At 37.2% G+C, this 15,321-nt stretch overlaps 2 protein-coding genes across 2 annotated transcripts; one reads left to right on the top strand and one right to left on the bottom strand.

Moving 5' to 3' along the window:
• Positions 1–1,714: 1,714 nt before the first annotated feature.
• Positions 1,715–3,698, top strand: LOC126589294 (CASP-like protein 5A2). Its single transcript, XM_050254564.1, has 3 exons — positions 1,715–2,155; positions 2,291–2,423; positions 3,239–3,698. Exons 1-3 carry the CDS (start codon positions 1,941–1,943, stop codon positions 3,428–3,430), a joined length of 540 nt encoding a protein of 179 aa, XP_050110521.1. The 5' UTR covers positions 1,715–1,940; the 3' UTR covers positions 3,431–3,698.
• A 1,440-nt stretch (positions 3,699–5,138) lies between these two features.
• Positions 5,139–11,692, bottom strand: LOC126589282 (homeobox-leucine zipper protein REVOLUTA-like). Its single transcript, XM_050254537.1, has 18 exons — positions 10,521–11,692; positions 10,025–10,184; positions 9,682–9,767; positions 9,475–9,565; positions 9,244–9,339; positions 9,014–9,127; positions 8,832–8,915; positions 8,529–8,684; positions 8,351–8,425; positions 7,900–8,006; positions 7,562–7,745; positions 7,049–7,237; positions 6,783–6,863; positions 6,537–6,671; positions 6,046–6,380; positions 5,838–5,943; positions 5,550–5,699; positions 5,139–5,460 (listed from the first exon to the last, which is right to left on the bottom strand). Exons 1-18 carry the CDS (start codon positions 10,751–10,753, stop codon positions 5,311–5,313), a joined length of 2,532 nt encoding a protein of 843 aa, XP_050110494.1. The 5' UTR covers positions 10,754–11,692; the 3' UTR covers positions 5,139–5,310.
• Between the last annotated feature and the right edge of the window lie 3,629 nt (positions 11,693–15,321).

Here is a 15,321-nt window from a genome sequence, read left to right as displayed (position 1 = left end):
ATCACTTAAGTATTACGGCCTATGGTATTCATTTTCACTTGTAAATGAGATGTTTAAGGTTTGATTATCACCAAATGCGAATTTGAATCACATTATTGCTAGCCCATTATAAGGCTAATCCCACCCCTTCCCTTAGTATAAATAATATTGTTTGTTCAAAAAAAAAAAAAAAACAATGACAGGTGCCTTTCTTGATCAGGAGTGACCAAAATAACATTTCTGCAAAGGGGTGTGCTACACACCCCTTTTTACTTCTCACACACTCCTTATTAATTTATACCCTTTGATCTTCTTCAATTCATCCGATTCAACGGCTGAAACTTAGAAGAGTATGTGAGAAGTAAAAATAGGTGTGTGGATATCATATCCCTTCTGCAAAAAAGGACCTGGAACAAAAATTCCAAGACCAACCCTACACTCCCACCCTCTCCCTCGCTGCTTCGCCTTCTCTATGTAACCCTTTTCGGCACCCTCCTTTCGATCATCCTACTCTTCCCTGTCTCTAGCATGTCTACACGCGGTCTTTGCTTTCTGTTGGTGCAACAACGTCAGCTCTTCCCTATCCACCGAACCTAAATCGAAACCAACCCCAGCCTCTCCTTTCCAAAGCACCCCACTTTTCCCTCTCTCCTCCTCTCTCTAGCATCCCTACACCTAGCCTCTGATTTCAGTCCTGTAGCCAGCCCAGATGGAGCCTAAACCCACAAAGCCCCATCTTTAGATGAATGGCACGACTGTAAATAAAGTGAAATCTACCCCAAAACACTGTCCAGGAGTACAATTCAATTTCATCCCTTACTTTAGACTAAAGTAATTTGACTAAAAAAACCTAATATAATTGTATAAATGAATAATATTAGAGAATTTATTATATATAGCCAAAATTTACACTCTAATTTCATAAATATCCATTTTAATAAAAACTATCAAATTTATCCAAAATTTCACTGAAATAAACCTCAATACCCTTGAAATTAATAACAAACCTAACTCTAAACAATGTTTGATAAAATTATGGCAATTCCACCTGTTTATGAATGAACCTGAATTCATTTCCAAGAAAACTTGGTATTGTCACCTCATGGTCTCATCCCCACCTCCCAATCAATCAGAAATGCTCTTTTGTTTTTTTTTCTTTTCATTTTGGTTTTGCAATAAAAATTGAAATTTGTTTGTTTACATGCAATTGTGGTGGGCAGGTAGAGCTTTTGATGATCGATGAACAAAGGCAACATGCCGTCGTTGCTCCCAATTAGCCAGACCCTCCTTCAACTTTGCCAATATAGTTTCTTTTGGTTTGTTAGGTTTTCAAGGCATACCGAAAGTATAAGAACAAAAATTAATTATTATTTTAATTTTTTCTATTTGAACATTTCAAAACAATATGAAGAAGAAGGATAAGAAGAGGCCATAAAGGGAGAAGGTTGCGGCGGTGGGTGATCCGGTGACAAGTACGCATTCTTGTTGTGAGTTTGAATGAAAAGGAACTCCAACGATTTTAGGTGTAGTGTAATTTGATTTTAATTTTTAGGACAGTTTGGTCTATTTAAACATATTTTTTTGCTATAATTGATAGTTTTTATTAAAACTAACATTTATGAAATTAGAGAATAAATATTAGTTATATATGAAAAAAATCCCATAATATTACGTGCCGGTCTTGCAAGGAAACTGAAAATTAAATCAACAATTAAATACCCCCAGCCGTCATTTGATCCACCCGTCATGTAATAACACAACGAAAAGTCGCTCGCAGCTCCTCCTGCCAACACCAGAGACAAACCCCCACTTGGTCTCCTGGTTTTCCATCTTCCACCCCCCACCCCCCCAGAACCCAGATCCCGCAACCGCCGGACTCGTTCGATTCAAGTCTCAGCTCAGATCCACCATCGTTGACTGATTAACGACCATGGTTCGGACCAATTAAGACCCAGGAGGAGATGAACGTGAGCCATGGGTCGGTTCACCCAGTTGAAGATGTACCCACCACAGAGGGGGCCGGCCCGAACCCGCTCCGGCTCCGAATGAAGGATCTTCCGGGCATGCCCGGCACCCCGGGCGGCCTCGTCTTGCGCCTCGCCCAGTTTTTCTTCTCCGCCGCCGCGCTCGTCGTCATGGCCACCACCTCTGACTTCCCCTCCGTCACCGCGTTTTGGTGGGTAGCCGCCACAACTGAACCCATATCTTTTTTTTCAGCTTTTTTTTTGTTAAATCTTTTAGTTATGCTTAAATTTCAATCTGATTACAATTGGGGTTTTTGAGTTTGTTGTGTTTCGTGTGTGGATTTCAGCTACCTTGTTGCAGCTACTGGTTTGCAGTGCTTGTGGAGCTTCTCGTTGGGCATTGTTGACGTTTATGCCCTTCTAGTCAGGCGTTCTTTGCAGAATCATGGAGTTGTGTGCTTGTTCACCCTCGGCGATGGGGTAAGACCAATCGTAATTTCGAGTATTTCCTTAGGAGATTTCAGTGTTTTCAACAATTTGGAAATGTGGTTCTTGTTGCTTTTGTTTGGTTTTTACTTTTTACATTCAAATTGAAGCATTTTCGAGTTTTTATCAGTCCACCATTTGTGAATCTTACTTGTAAATAGCCGAAAAAGTTATTGCCTTCTTTACCAGCTGTATAACTTTTTAATTAGTATTAGTGAATCTAATTGGTGCTGATAGTGCAAAACATAATGGATCTGATTCTTAGGCTAAATGGACTGGTTGAGAATTGATGACCATTTCTTTTAGGAATCAACGGTGCTTGAGTGATGTATTCATGATAAACAGAACTTTGTCAAAGTAGCACGGTCCTACGCTGTCTTATGGATGTTAACTTGCTATTCCTAAGTAACTAACCAAATATAGATGATTATGTTGGAGACTTAACTAATGTGTGAATTGAAATAAGCTTATCTAGTCACCGTTGAAGAATTGATGCAAGTAGAAGGCCTAACATAGTTGGTCAGTGAACTTCTATGAAAACCTCTTTATCAAATTCATGTCTGAATTGCTTGAAGATTTGATGTAGAAAAATATCAGCATGGTTTAATACTAAATAGTGATACCATGCATAATAAAAGTTGAAAATCCCATGCGAGTGTACTCCCTTAACTTGCTCTCGATTTCCTTCTGTTGTTATTATCAACATTTTCCCTTGTTTGCGTTTGCACAGTCTCAATTTGGGCATTTACTTGTTCGCTATTCTCAATTTACAGAGTCCTAATTGTCAACATTCCCATTGTTTGATGCAGGTGACCTCCACTCTTACATTTGCTGCTGCTTGTGCTTCTGCGGGCATCACGGTTCTCATTGACAATGATCTTGATGGCTGTGCCCGCAACCATTGTGCACAATTTGAAACAGCTACAGCCATGGCTTTCATATCCTGGTTCGCTGCATTACCATCTTTTCTCTTGAATTTCTGGTCACTGGCATCTCGATGAATGCATGTATAATGAAAAAACACTCGAGAAGAGAATGATGACACGAGTCATGTTTGAATGCTAGCGAAGCTTATTGTGTTTTGCATGATTTTTCTTGCCACTGCAATCTATATAGAGTGAAACTTGTACTTTTGTGTGTATAGTTGCTACGACATCAAATATTCGTGGTCGTGAATGTGGGTTCGTTAGTTATCCTGTCAACTGAACATTTACATGTAGTTTGAAGAGATGTATGTTTTCATGTTATAATAGATTCTATTCTGCCTCAGCTTTTCTTGCGCCTTTCTTGCCGTTCTTTTTTTGCACTTGCAGTGATTTGGGAAGGATAAAGAACTGCATTTGTCATTTTAGACATTTAATGTCAGATATGATTCTCATCCTGAGGCACCGTCGCTCGTTGGTTGACTATTTTGCGGCGTTGCCTTGATTTTTGTTTGTAAAAATTGCAACTCTGATATTTAAGGGATGACAGTTGAATACGTTGATTTTCATTTTGATGAAGGAATTTTTGGCGACTGAATTTTGACTCGAAATTACATTTTCTCCTCGTGATTTCGATTTTAGTCATTGTGTGTGACCAGAATACCACTTGCTTCAGCTAGTTCAGGTAAAAAAAAAATTATTTCTTCATCCTAGGTTAATACTTCGGCTACTAAGATCTAACGGAGGACATAATACAAAACTGAACGCAATGGCGTTCTATGATTCATACAGCCGACTCTACTTAGTGGGAAAATGCTTTGTTGTTGTTATCCTAGGTTAATACTCAATACCAGTTAAAGTAAATTGTAGCAATGGTCCTCAACTTTAATCAAATTGAACCAATGGTCTCTCAATTAAAAATCTATTATCATTGGTCTCTCAACTCATGAAAATGTGTAGCTATGGTATTTTTCGTCAACTTCGTCAAAATTTTGTCAAAATAAGTTATGTTGGAAGGACCATTGTTACAATTGAGGTCCCTCAACTCATCAAAATGTGTAGCTATGATCATTTTCGTCAACCTCATTAGAATTTTGTTAAAATGAGTTATGTTGAAAAGATCATTGCTACAATTAGGTTAAAATTGAGGGATCATTGCTCCAATTGAATTAAAGTTGAGGGACCAATGATAATGATTTTTTAGTCGAGGGACCATAGTTGCACATTTTGATGAGTTAAGGGATCATTACTCCAATTAAGTTAGAGTTAAGATACCATTACTACAATTTACTCACATCGGTTGCTACATCAGACAACTCACCAACTCCAACTCAACATTCTCCCTTCACCTCTTCCAGGAAGAGCACTGAATGTTAATTGATTACTTGATTAGCCTAAAGTCTTTCCGTTTGAGTGTAATTTTACATTGTCGTTCCGGTCTTCACGGTCGATTACATGGATCAGGAAATCTTTAGGAAAACTAATAAAAATAGCTTAAAATTTTTAGTTTTAACAATAAAAACAAAATAAAAGATAAAATAAATAATAACATAATTGATTTTTTAGAATAAAAATATAATTTTTCATTAAAGTAAACAAAACCAAAAATTTTTCGTTAAAATTCCTAAAAATCAAATGGTTGGAAGAAGGATGGAGCCATCCTTAAGCCATCAAAGGTAAATCAAATCACTCCTCAAATTCAAAATCATTCATCAGCAAACTCGTCATGTTTACTTTGATTACTTAAATGCATGTCAGCAAAGCAAATTGCAACACAGTTGCAGATTTTGGATGCTTCCAAGCAAAAATTAAATTAAATTAATATGATGCAAACCTCCGGGGTAAATATATTACAAAACTTCTTTTCCTTTCCCACATTTCTGCTTTTCTTTTTTCTCAAGCTTCTTTTGCATGTTCAAGCGGAAGAAAGGTGAGAGGGATGGAATAAATTAAAACGTTCACACAAAAGACCAGTTTACGAAGGAGAAGGCAAGACAATGGACAGAGTTCTCTTCTGCTGCAACTACTTTCCATGCAATCGCTTGCTCGTACGATACGTGGCGTCCCATCGTCGACATGCAGATGCCAGCCGGCAAGTATGCAAACCCCTGACAAGGAAGAAACAATAACAGATGAATTAGGCTACAACGGGAAAATATGGTGGTGGAAAGATGGATGGATCTGATGTAACACATACCTGGTTCATTAGCTTAGCAAAGTCTGCACACAACGTCTTGCGTCCGGACTCGTCGAAAATCTTGTCCAATGAGATGTCCTGAAGGGCAACTAATGTTGTCTCCAGCATGTCAAGTCCCGCCTGGTTTGCAAAGATGAAAACCGGCATTGACTGCAGAACGAACAATTGCACAGATTACGATCTCCACGGATTATTAAACAGAATGGCATGCTCAATTTGCTATGCTACTGGGAAAAAATGATGTAAAGATTTAGCATCTGTGTCAGTGATGTGATGTTGCACTTGTACCTTCAATGAACAACACAAAATGGCATCTTGGTGATGCCATAAATGTTTCAACAACGAGTCACCGCCCAAGGAATCAGGTCTCAGTAATTCACCCCCAACATGATAACTGTAGGAGAAAAAGAAAAGGATTCAGAAATCATACGGAAATATGTGGAATTCTTCCCAACAGATTAATCATGCGTGCGGTCTAAAGCATTGAAGAGCATGCCTGTAACTCTGGCAGATCCAGTGAGCCAGTGTTTGAGCTTCAGGGGAGCCGGGAGATAGTTTTGGTCCAACGGACGGACTCAATCCAGATGGAGATATAGCCATCGCAACTCTCTGCACAGATGAAATTACACTTCGAACATACTGCCGTGCCATGTTTGCGACATTCTCTTGTAGACTATTATCAAATGGAAACTGGAAGGCGATCGTTAATACTGATCGAGTATTGTGAAATGTAGTAAGCTCTCCAGCTGTATTGCTCGTTGTTGAGCCCACTTCAAGACTGGATGTCAAATCTAATGTTCGATGTGTATTCAAAGTATCCTTTGAATCACCCTGTATTCATAATTGCAAGACATTAATGTTGGGGGAGCCCAAAAACACATTAATATGAATTCCAGTATGGCCCAATGGCTACGACAATATTGATTCATAAGTCCACTTGGTTGAATTAACAGGTAAAACTGACATGAAGCATGAAAAAAACTCAACTGTTTTTGAATCCAGTGGGATAATACGGAAACCAGAGGGAAGCAATGGCGCATCATCTGGAAACATCTCATCAATTGGAGCAAAAACAAGCTCAGAGCAGGCTCCGGCAGCATTCTCATCAACTCCACTACATATCTGTCAATAGAAACAGGACATTTTTTTCGTATGATCAGTACATAAGCAGATAGCACCCCAACAGATAGTGGCAAGGGCAGCAGTAGCTAAACAAGAAGCAGGAAAAAGCACCTGCAAGAGATGAATGTCCCTCGATGCAAAAGCATCCTCTTGAGTTAGAGAATGGCCTTCAAGTCGAACAACTTCAAGCAACTGGAATCCAAATAAGTTAGAAAAAAGAAAAGGGGGATGGGAAGCACTCCGTAGAATATACTTTCAATTCAACATGACAAAAAGCAGTTGCAATTATTATCCTGTTGATGTAATGTTTCACAACAGAGGTTCATATGTTACAAAAAATAGTACAATGAAAATTTGAACCAGTTGAAACAGCATACCTCTTCTTGTTCAATTGTGTGGCCAAGTGGCATGATAATTTGTCCCCCGGTAAACCTTGTTGGCCTCATCCCAGGATAAGCATATGAACCAGCTTTCATAGATGTGGCGGAGTAGGCATCAACATTGAAATCTGCCCACTCTGAACGGTGCTCCCTCAAGAAACGAACAAGAACAGCAGGGGGCACATTCTGGAGTTGAAAAAGAAACAAGCACCAAGTTCTCATTAGCTTAATTTAGGGTTTTAGCTGGATAAAGCATACACGCTCCCAGTCAATCAAGATTAACACTGATTTCCACAAATCCAAGACAAAGCAATATTAATAGATGCAGAGGGGACAAAATCATTTTAAATACAGCCCTCCAGAGAAAAGCTAAATGCCCAATTTCAGTAACAACAAAGCGGTAAAGAAGAATCACGGACATTATACTATTTTCCCAGCACAGAAAAGGCTACTCAATCAGCACAGAAACTATCATTTTCAAAATTGATGGTCATCAGATTCCAGACTTACTTGTAGTAACATGGAAGCCTTTGCACAGAGAACACCTCCAAGTAATGCAAGGGAATTGGCATGGTTCGAAGTAGAAGTTAAATTCTTAGTTGAATTGACTGCAATTATAACATCATCAGCACCATCACAGTTGACCAATGACCATCCATCATCATTGAATCCATTGACAGCATCATTGAAGCCTCTACAAGAAGACAGATCGGTAATTAAAATTTATTTACAAACATAATAGAGAAAAATAAAGAGTGGTTATTAACACTCAAAAAGGTGACCAAGGAATTATACAGATAGATGTATCAAATGAGCAGATGACCAATAAATGAAGAGTATTACCACACCTGATCAATCTTTGGCTAAAAGTTCGCAGAACAGCTGGCTGCCTGCCCAAACTGTACACCACTTCACCGCTTGTCTCTTCGGCTATTTGTCTGATATAGCGCAACGCCTTCATAAAAGAAGTTTAGTTAGTACTTCTATGCACAATATAGCTAATCAATTTTGTAGGGTGGGGAGGGAAGGGGTTTATTAGTTTATATTTCCATTCTACAGCCAACGTGCTATTAACACTAGCACACCGCAGCATTCGGAAACTTACAGGTGAGAAATTCTACTTTTGCCTTTGGTTCATATCAAGGGGCATAAAACTTAATATGTTTAAAGATGTAAAGGAAGATGATCACGTGAAGGGAGCTCAGAAAGTGCACTTTTTATACAGAAAATCAGAATATCCAGTACTTTGTTACATATATTGCACAGAGGAATGTATCAAGTCAATCACAAAGTACTCACAGCAATAGTCATTCTCTGTGCTACCACTTTAGACGATTCATAAAGCGGTCTCAGCACCTCTGGCACACTCCATGCCTGAAATAAGATGAGAAACAATTGAGTTTTCCTAATTAAGAGAGTTACGAAAGTAAGAATCCAAAACTGATACCTCAAGAAAGTAAGAATCCAAAACTGATACCTCAAGATTCAGGTGGTCAACAATATGAACGATTGATCCTCCACCCTCACATGGTCGAATCAGATAACCACTAGGAAGCATCGCGCCTCTAACAAACTGTGAAGCAGAAGCAGGATTTGGGCCAGCGCCAGAACCGGAAAGAGACCTTTCACACACCTTATAACATAGAAAACAAAAAAATTTTATAGCACATTAGGTATCCACTTACAGGAGTATGAAAAAAAGAGACGGAAAGCCAATTTGTATTTTTCATAAACTGGTCTCCACAAAGTATGGCAACATAATATACACCAGAATGCTTACCACAAAACTGCCATTGTCTAAAGTTGTAGTGTATCTTAGGGTCCAAAAATCCCTTGCAGGAGCCAATGTAGTTGGAGCATATGTCTGAAGCAATTAAATGTCAGTTATTCCTTGGATATAAAAAAAGGTGACCAACCATCATCCATCCGTGGAAAAAATAAGTTTCAACAGTCTTCATTCACCTGTGTATATATAAGTTCTATAGTTCCTCCATTTCCAGCAGGAAACATTGTAAAAACTTCAAGGCTCCGACAGTCCCGGAACCAAGATGGACGATCTTTAAGGATCTCTGCAATCTGTTTATGAATAATTAACTTCAAATCCAAATGCTTCATGAACCTTATCACATGAAAATAAGCTGCCTACAAAGATGTAGCAAAAATTTCTTCCATTATCAAATGGACATTCTTACCTTCGTAGGCTCTAAACTTACGAGGCCGCAGGCTCTTGCTGCCACTCCACTGCAACTTTGTGAAATGGCAAATATCCCAACTGAATCCGGACCAGGCTGGCAAACAATTGAATAAGATAATAAAACACGCATAAGATGTACAACAATTTATACAATTTGATTACATGATGATTTAACAAGGGAGAAGGAAAACAAACTAGTATTTCCCAAATAATAAAAACAAGAAGCAACCTTCATCCCAGGCATCTGGACCCAATCGACAGCAGTTCCGGTAGCCTTGGATAGGAACTCTGCCAATGTCTCCTCCGCTACGGATAGGAGTCTGCCAAATATAATAAAATGAAGATTGGATTATGTAACACAAAAACAAATCACCATGCCAGTAAATATTTACAAAGGGAATTAGGAAAGGTGAAATTCCACAGTAGTAAAACTTACCCTGCAGGGTTATTAGCATCTCTGAGAGAATGCTGAGGAGTTGTCACCACAGAGTCGCCGCTTGCATCAGTAGTTGCAGCTGATGCCTACAAGAAAACCACTTAGAAGTTAAGTTCTAGCAACCACTAAATTGTTCTGCAATTCAGTTGGCCATAATAAAATCCATTAAATTGGAATAAAGGAAAAACTTGCAGATGCCATTAATGTGTCTGAAATCTCACAACTTGGCTAAAACATATTAAAATTTATAATAAATAACTGCAAAAGGACAAAATTGACTTCCAATCCTGGACAAAAATAAAAAAACAATTATTTCCCTAAAATCTTTGATAATTATACTTACACTATGCAATTGCTGGCGCATATAACCATTTTCACAAACAAGCTGAGAGACCTGTTTCTGCAATCGATCATTTTCCTCCATCAGCAGTTTGTTCATTGCCGATAATTTTCTGTTTACAGTCTGCAGTCTTGAGGACTCTTTTCTCTGCTTCTCCCTACACCTGCATACCCAAAACACCAAATCCCCTTCTTTTTATCCCAAAATGCATAATCTCAAGGCCAAATCAAACACTAAAAACCTTCAGTAATTGGAAATTGAGTAAAACCCAATTTTCAAATCACCCCAAATATAGAAAAGATTTGAGAAAAAAAAACCCGTTTGTAAAAGATAAATTTTAACAAAAAAAATATATGGCCTTGAACTTTGATCAAAACTAGGAAGTTAAGCAAAACTCAGTTTTTAAAGTACCCAAAATTTAAACTTGATGCACCCCAAAGGGCAAAAACAATGAGGAAAAAAAAAAAACCAGTTGCCCATCAGTCTTGTTCATATGTACCTGCGGTTCTGGAACCAGACCTTGATCTGTCTGGGCTCAATGTTTGATAAAATGGAGCACTCCCGGATCAACTGTTGCCTGCGCAGAGAGCTCGGCTTCGGGCACTCGGCGTAGACTCTCTCAAGAGCTTCAACTTGCTCGGATGTGTAACGTACATATTTTCCGGCATCGAGGTGCTTGTTTATACTGCTCCCACTGCTGCTCTCTCTGTGGTGAGCCACCGCCATGGCCATTTTCCCGAACCCCAAAAACCAACAAAAGCTCAAAAGCTAATATAGACAACCAAGGGTGGGAGGAGAGAGAAAGGAGGAAGAGAGAGAGCTCTAGAGACAACTAGTTGGTTTTGGTTTTTCTTTAGATTTCAGAAGGAGCTTAAAGATCCCTACTTTGTAAAGTCCGTCTAGTGAGAGAGAGAGAGAGAGAGAAAGAGATAAAGGAGCGAGAGATTAAGTGTAAACGGTTGAGCAGGACTGGATTTTTGAGCCAGAAGATTCTTGGGTTTGTGTGAACAGAAGATCAATAGCTGCTTGCTTCTTGGTGAAGACCCAAATGATTTTTGGTTTTTTTGTTTTTTTTTTTTTAACTTCTTCAAAGAAATCTCTGTTATTGGTTGCTGTAACTGAAACTTTGAATACAACACAAAATTTCAAGCTGTTTTGAACTGAAAGAAACCCACTTCTTCTCTTTCCAAAAAAAAGTCCAAAAATATGACACAAACACAGGAAACCCACTATTTTTTTTTTGAGTTTCCAAAAACCACCACCTCAATCTCTTGTCTTTTTTAACATAAAGATCCACTGTTTTCTTTCATACAATGAACAAAAGCTTGTTACACAATGCAACCTTTGGCTTGAACAGAAACACAACGCTCAAAATCATAGTGTTAGAAGAAAGTTAATCTCCAGAAGCATCAGAGAGATGGATGAAGAGAGAGAGAAACCCTAATCATAATCATCCTAGAGAGAGAAGCTGGTTTTGCCACTTTCCAGAGAGAATATGTGAGAGGATTTTATGGGGTTGGCTTCATTATTTGATTATCTTATCACAGATACAGAGAGAGGAGCTAAAAATACAGTGATCTGAGCTGAGCAGAAACAGTGGAGAATAAAGGAGAGGAGAGAGAGGGAGAGAGTTTATGTGGCACAAATATCGACAAATTCAGCAGCGGGGAAGCTCCCAAATTTTAATTTTTTAGTAGTTTAATATTGAGGATTATTTATACGATGAATGCTATCAGCATAGTTATTTTCATACAATTTTTTAACTAACGTTATAGTTCAACATAACTTTATCAATTTTTGTTACGGATTATTTTTAATTTATTTTAGTTAACATTAAAAAATTAGAAAATGTTCTTGAGAAGTCAAAATAGCTCTGTCGATAGAACTACTCTATTTTTATTCACCATAGAAAGTTTAAAAACAATTATCTTCCGACCCACTTATATTTTTAAGTTCTATATAAAATAACTAGAAAAATGATCAGATCTTGGAAATTTTGGAAAAACAAAACAAGGTGAGAAATGAAGGGACAAAGCGGCAACTTGATTCGTTTCTTATTTAAGTTTTTAGTTTTATCTTTTTATATTCATTTTTTTATTTATTTTACGTAAGATTAAATTTAGTATTAAAACTATACAATAAAAAGGGTGGAGAAATAAAACTAAAGGAGGACATATCACATATCAGCAGTCAAAGCACTCTACAGGATTTCGGCGCATTTACGTCGTTGTCCCTAGTGTATCTTTGAAATGACGTCTTAGACCCAAGGGCACGTATCTACACCCCTATAGGGCCTGACCTGAGGCTCTTCTGTCGGGAGATGTATTGTCTGCCCTTCCTTCTCCATACTCTCTTCATGCTTTCAGGTTTTGTATGATTACGGTTAAGTTATGTTAATATTTATTTTTTATCTTATTATTTTTATAAAAAAAATTAATATAAAATATTGACATAATTTAATCATTACCGTACAAACAGGAAGATATAAGAAAAGTATGAAAAGAGAACGAAAGACAATCCATCTCTCTTCGGTCGTATCTCATATGTCAAGGTCAAGTAAACCAAAACTTATCTTGGCAGTAAAAACAAATTTATAAACCATATCTCTTTCAATTAAAAAAAATTTAAAAAATCCATATCTGTCCAAAGGGGCTTTTGTTTCATGTTTTTCCGAATCTCAATTCAATTTCTTTTATATACTACGATAGTTTTTACACTAAAGAGATAGAGAAGTTCCGTTAAGCCACATAATAAGTAATTTAATTTGATATCTATTTATACCATATTTAGGGCCTCATATAAATACTCGGGGGACTTAAATGTAATTATGTAATAAAGGAATGGGTAAATATGTAATTAGGGGATGAGCCTTATTCTATAAAAGGGCCTCCTCACACTCACAAATCGGAAGCCTCTCCGATCTAGGGCAAAGCTCTCACTTTCTCTCCCTCACTTCTCAGAGAAATATAATACAATCAGTGTGGACGTTAGCTCAAACATTGGGGTGAACCACGATACATCTTGTGTTATTTACATTACTTGCAGATTCACGGTCGGATTTACGTTGTACCAAGACCTCCGGTTTTGTGCATCAACATTTGGCGCCGTCTGTGGGAAACAATACGGAAAGTTGTGTCGGCTCTTCTGTCAGGAGATGTATTGTCTGCCATCCCTTCTCCATACTCTCCTCATGCTCTCTTATTTTATGTGATCACGGTTAATTCACGTTAACATTTGTTTTTTATCTTATTATTTTTATAAAAAAAATTAATATAAAATATTGACGTGATTTAATCGTGACCGCACAAAACAGGAAGACATAAGGAGGGTATAGAAAGAGAAGGGTAGACAATCCATCTCCCTTCAGTCGTATCTCATATGTCAAGGTCAAGTAAACCAAAACTTATCTTGGCAGTAAAAACAAATTGGCCTAATTGGATAAATGGTCCCCGTAATCATAAGGTATTCGGATGATAGCCCCTGTGGTAAAAAAATTCAGATTTAAACCCCTGTGGTCACAGTCTGTTAGGATATATGCCCTTCTGTCATTCCTCCATTAGATTTAGGTTGGCAAAATCGGATAAATGGTCCCCGTGATCATAAGGTATTCGGAAGATAATCCATGTGGTTAAAAAAAAAAATCGGATTTAAACCCCTGTGGTCTAAGTTTGTTAGAATTTATGTCTGAAACTAGAGGTTCTGTCATTTCTCCGCTAAGCTTCCAGGTGGAGCAATGTTTCTCTGAGGAGACGCGACAGAACGAGGTGGAACTAATAAATCACATAATTCATTAAAATTCAAGATCTAATAAATCAAATAATTCAAAATGCCTTTATAAAATTAACGAGTTTTTGACTCCCGAATATCCAACCGATTAATTAATTCTTTATAACATATTATATTTTTCTTTGACAAATAAGACAGTAATCGTTGGCGTTTTCCCAGAATTTTACGTAAACCTCTTTGAGATAAATAGTTTTTTTGTGTAATTGTAAATGTGAAGTAAGTCTTCGTATCCTATTGGTGAAACTAGCTATTTGAAATTCAACAGATCCTCTGTTTTCGTCTTTTTCTTCTTGTGAAATAACTGAGATGAATGAATTTTTTTACCATAAACTGAAATCTTTTCTCCCCCCCTCTTTTTATTGTAAGATATTTTTTATTGATATATACTCAGAGAAACTCTGCTCCACTTGTAAGCTTAACGAATGAATGACAGAACCTCTAATTTCAAGCATAAATCCTAATAGACTTACACCATAAGGGTTTAAATCCAAATTTTTTCTACCACAGGGGCTATCTTCCGAATTCTTTATGACCACGGGGACCATTTATCCGATTTGGCCAACCTAAACCTAATGGGGGAATGACAGAAGGGCATAAATCCTAACAGACTGTGATCACAGGGGTTTAAATCCTAATTTTTTTACCACATGGGCTATCATCCGAATACCTTATGACCACAGGGACTATTTATCCGATTAGGCCAAACAAATTTATAAACCATATCTCTTTCAATTAAAAACAAAAAATCCATATATGTCCAAAGGGGTTTTTGTTTCAAGTTTTTCCGAATCTCAATTCAATCTCTTTTATCTACTACGATAGTTTTTACACTAAAGAGATAGAGAAGTTCCGTTAAGCCACATAATAAGTAATTTAATTTGATATCAAATTTGACATCTACAAGATTCAAATATAAGATCTCTCATTTACAAGTAAAGATGAATACTACCAAACAGTAGTACTGGATGGCAAGTCTCAACTCAATTTTAAAAAGGGGTGTGATATCCACACACCCCATTTTACTTCTCACACACCCTTCTAATTTTCGGCAGTCGGATCGGATGAATTGAATAAGATCAACAGATAGAAATTAATAAGGGTGTGTGAGAAGTAATTTAGGGTGTGTGGATAGCACACCCCTTTTAAAAATTAAAAAAACAATTTCACTCTGTTTCTGTCTAGGGATAGTTCAAAAATGACTAAAAACGTTTCTAGTTATATTACAATCGTTTATAGTTGTCTTTGGTAGAAAAAATTAAAATTGTCTCTAACTCTTAAATACTTTCTGAAATACACTTGGAAGATGTTTTGTTCAGTAAGCACTCTTCAGTGTTTTAAAAAAAAGGAACTTTAAATTTTGTATCTATATATAAAGTCAGCACCGGAAAATAATAAAGTTTTCAATATATTAAGCATGTCTTCTCTATTTAGAATGTTAAAGTAAAAATAATTAATTAAATTTTCAGAAAAATAAAAGATTCATACTTTTTTTTTTGTCAAACGATAAATTTTAA

Source organism: Malus sylvestris, chromosome 11 (assembly GCF_916048215.2).
Source record: "Malus sylvestris chromosome 11, drMalSylv7.2, whole genome shotgun sequence".
NCBI lineage: Eukaryota > Viridiplantae > Streptophyta > Magnoliopsida > Rosales > Rosaceae > Malus > Malus sylvestris.
The sequence above is the reverse complement of the archived record's forward strand: the minus strand, read 5'-3'. Positions and strand labels throughout refer to the sequence as shown.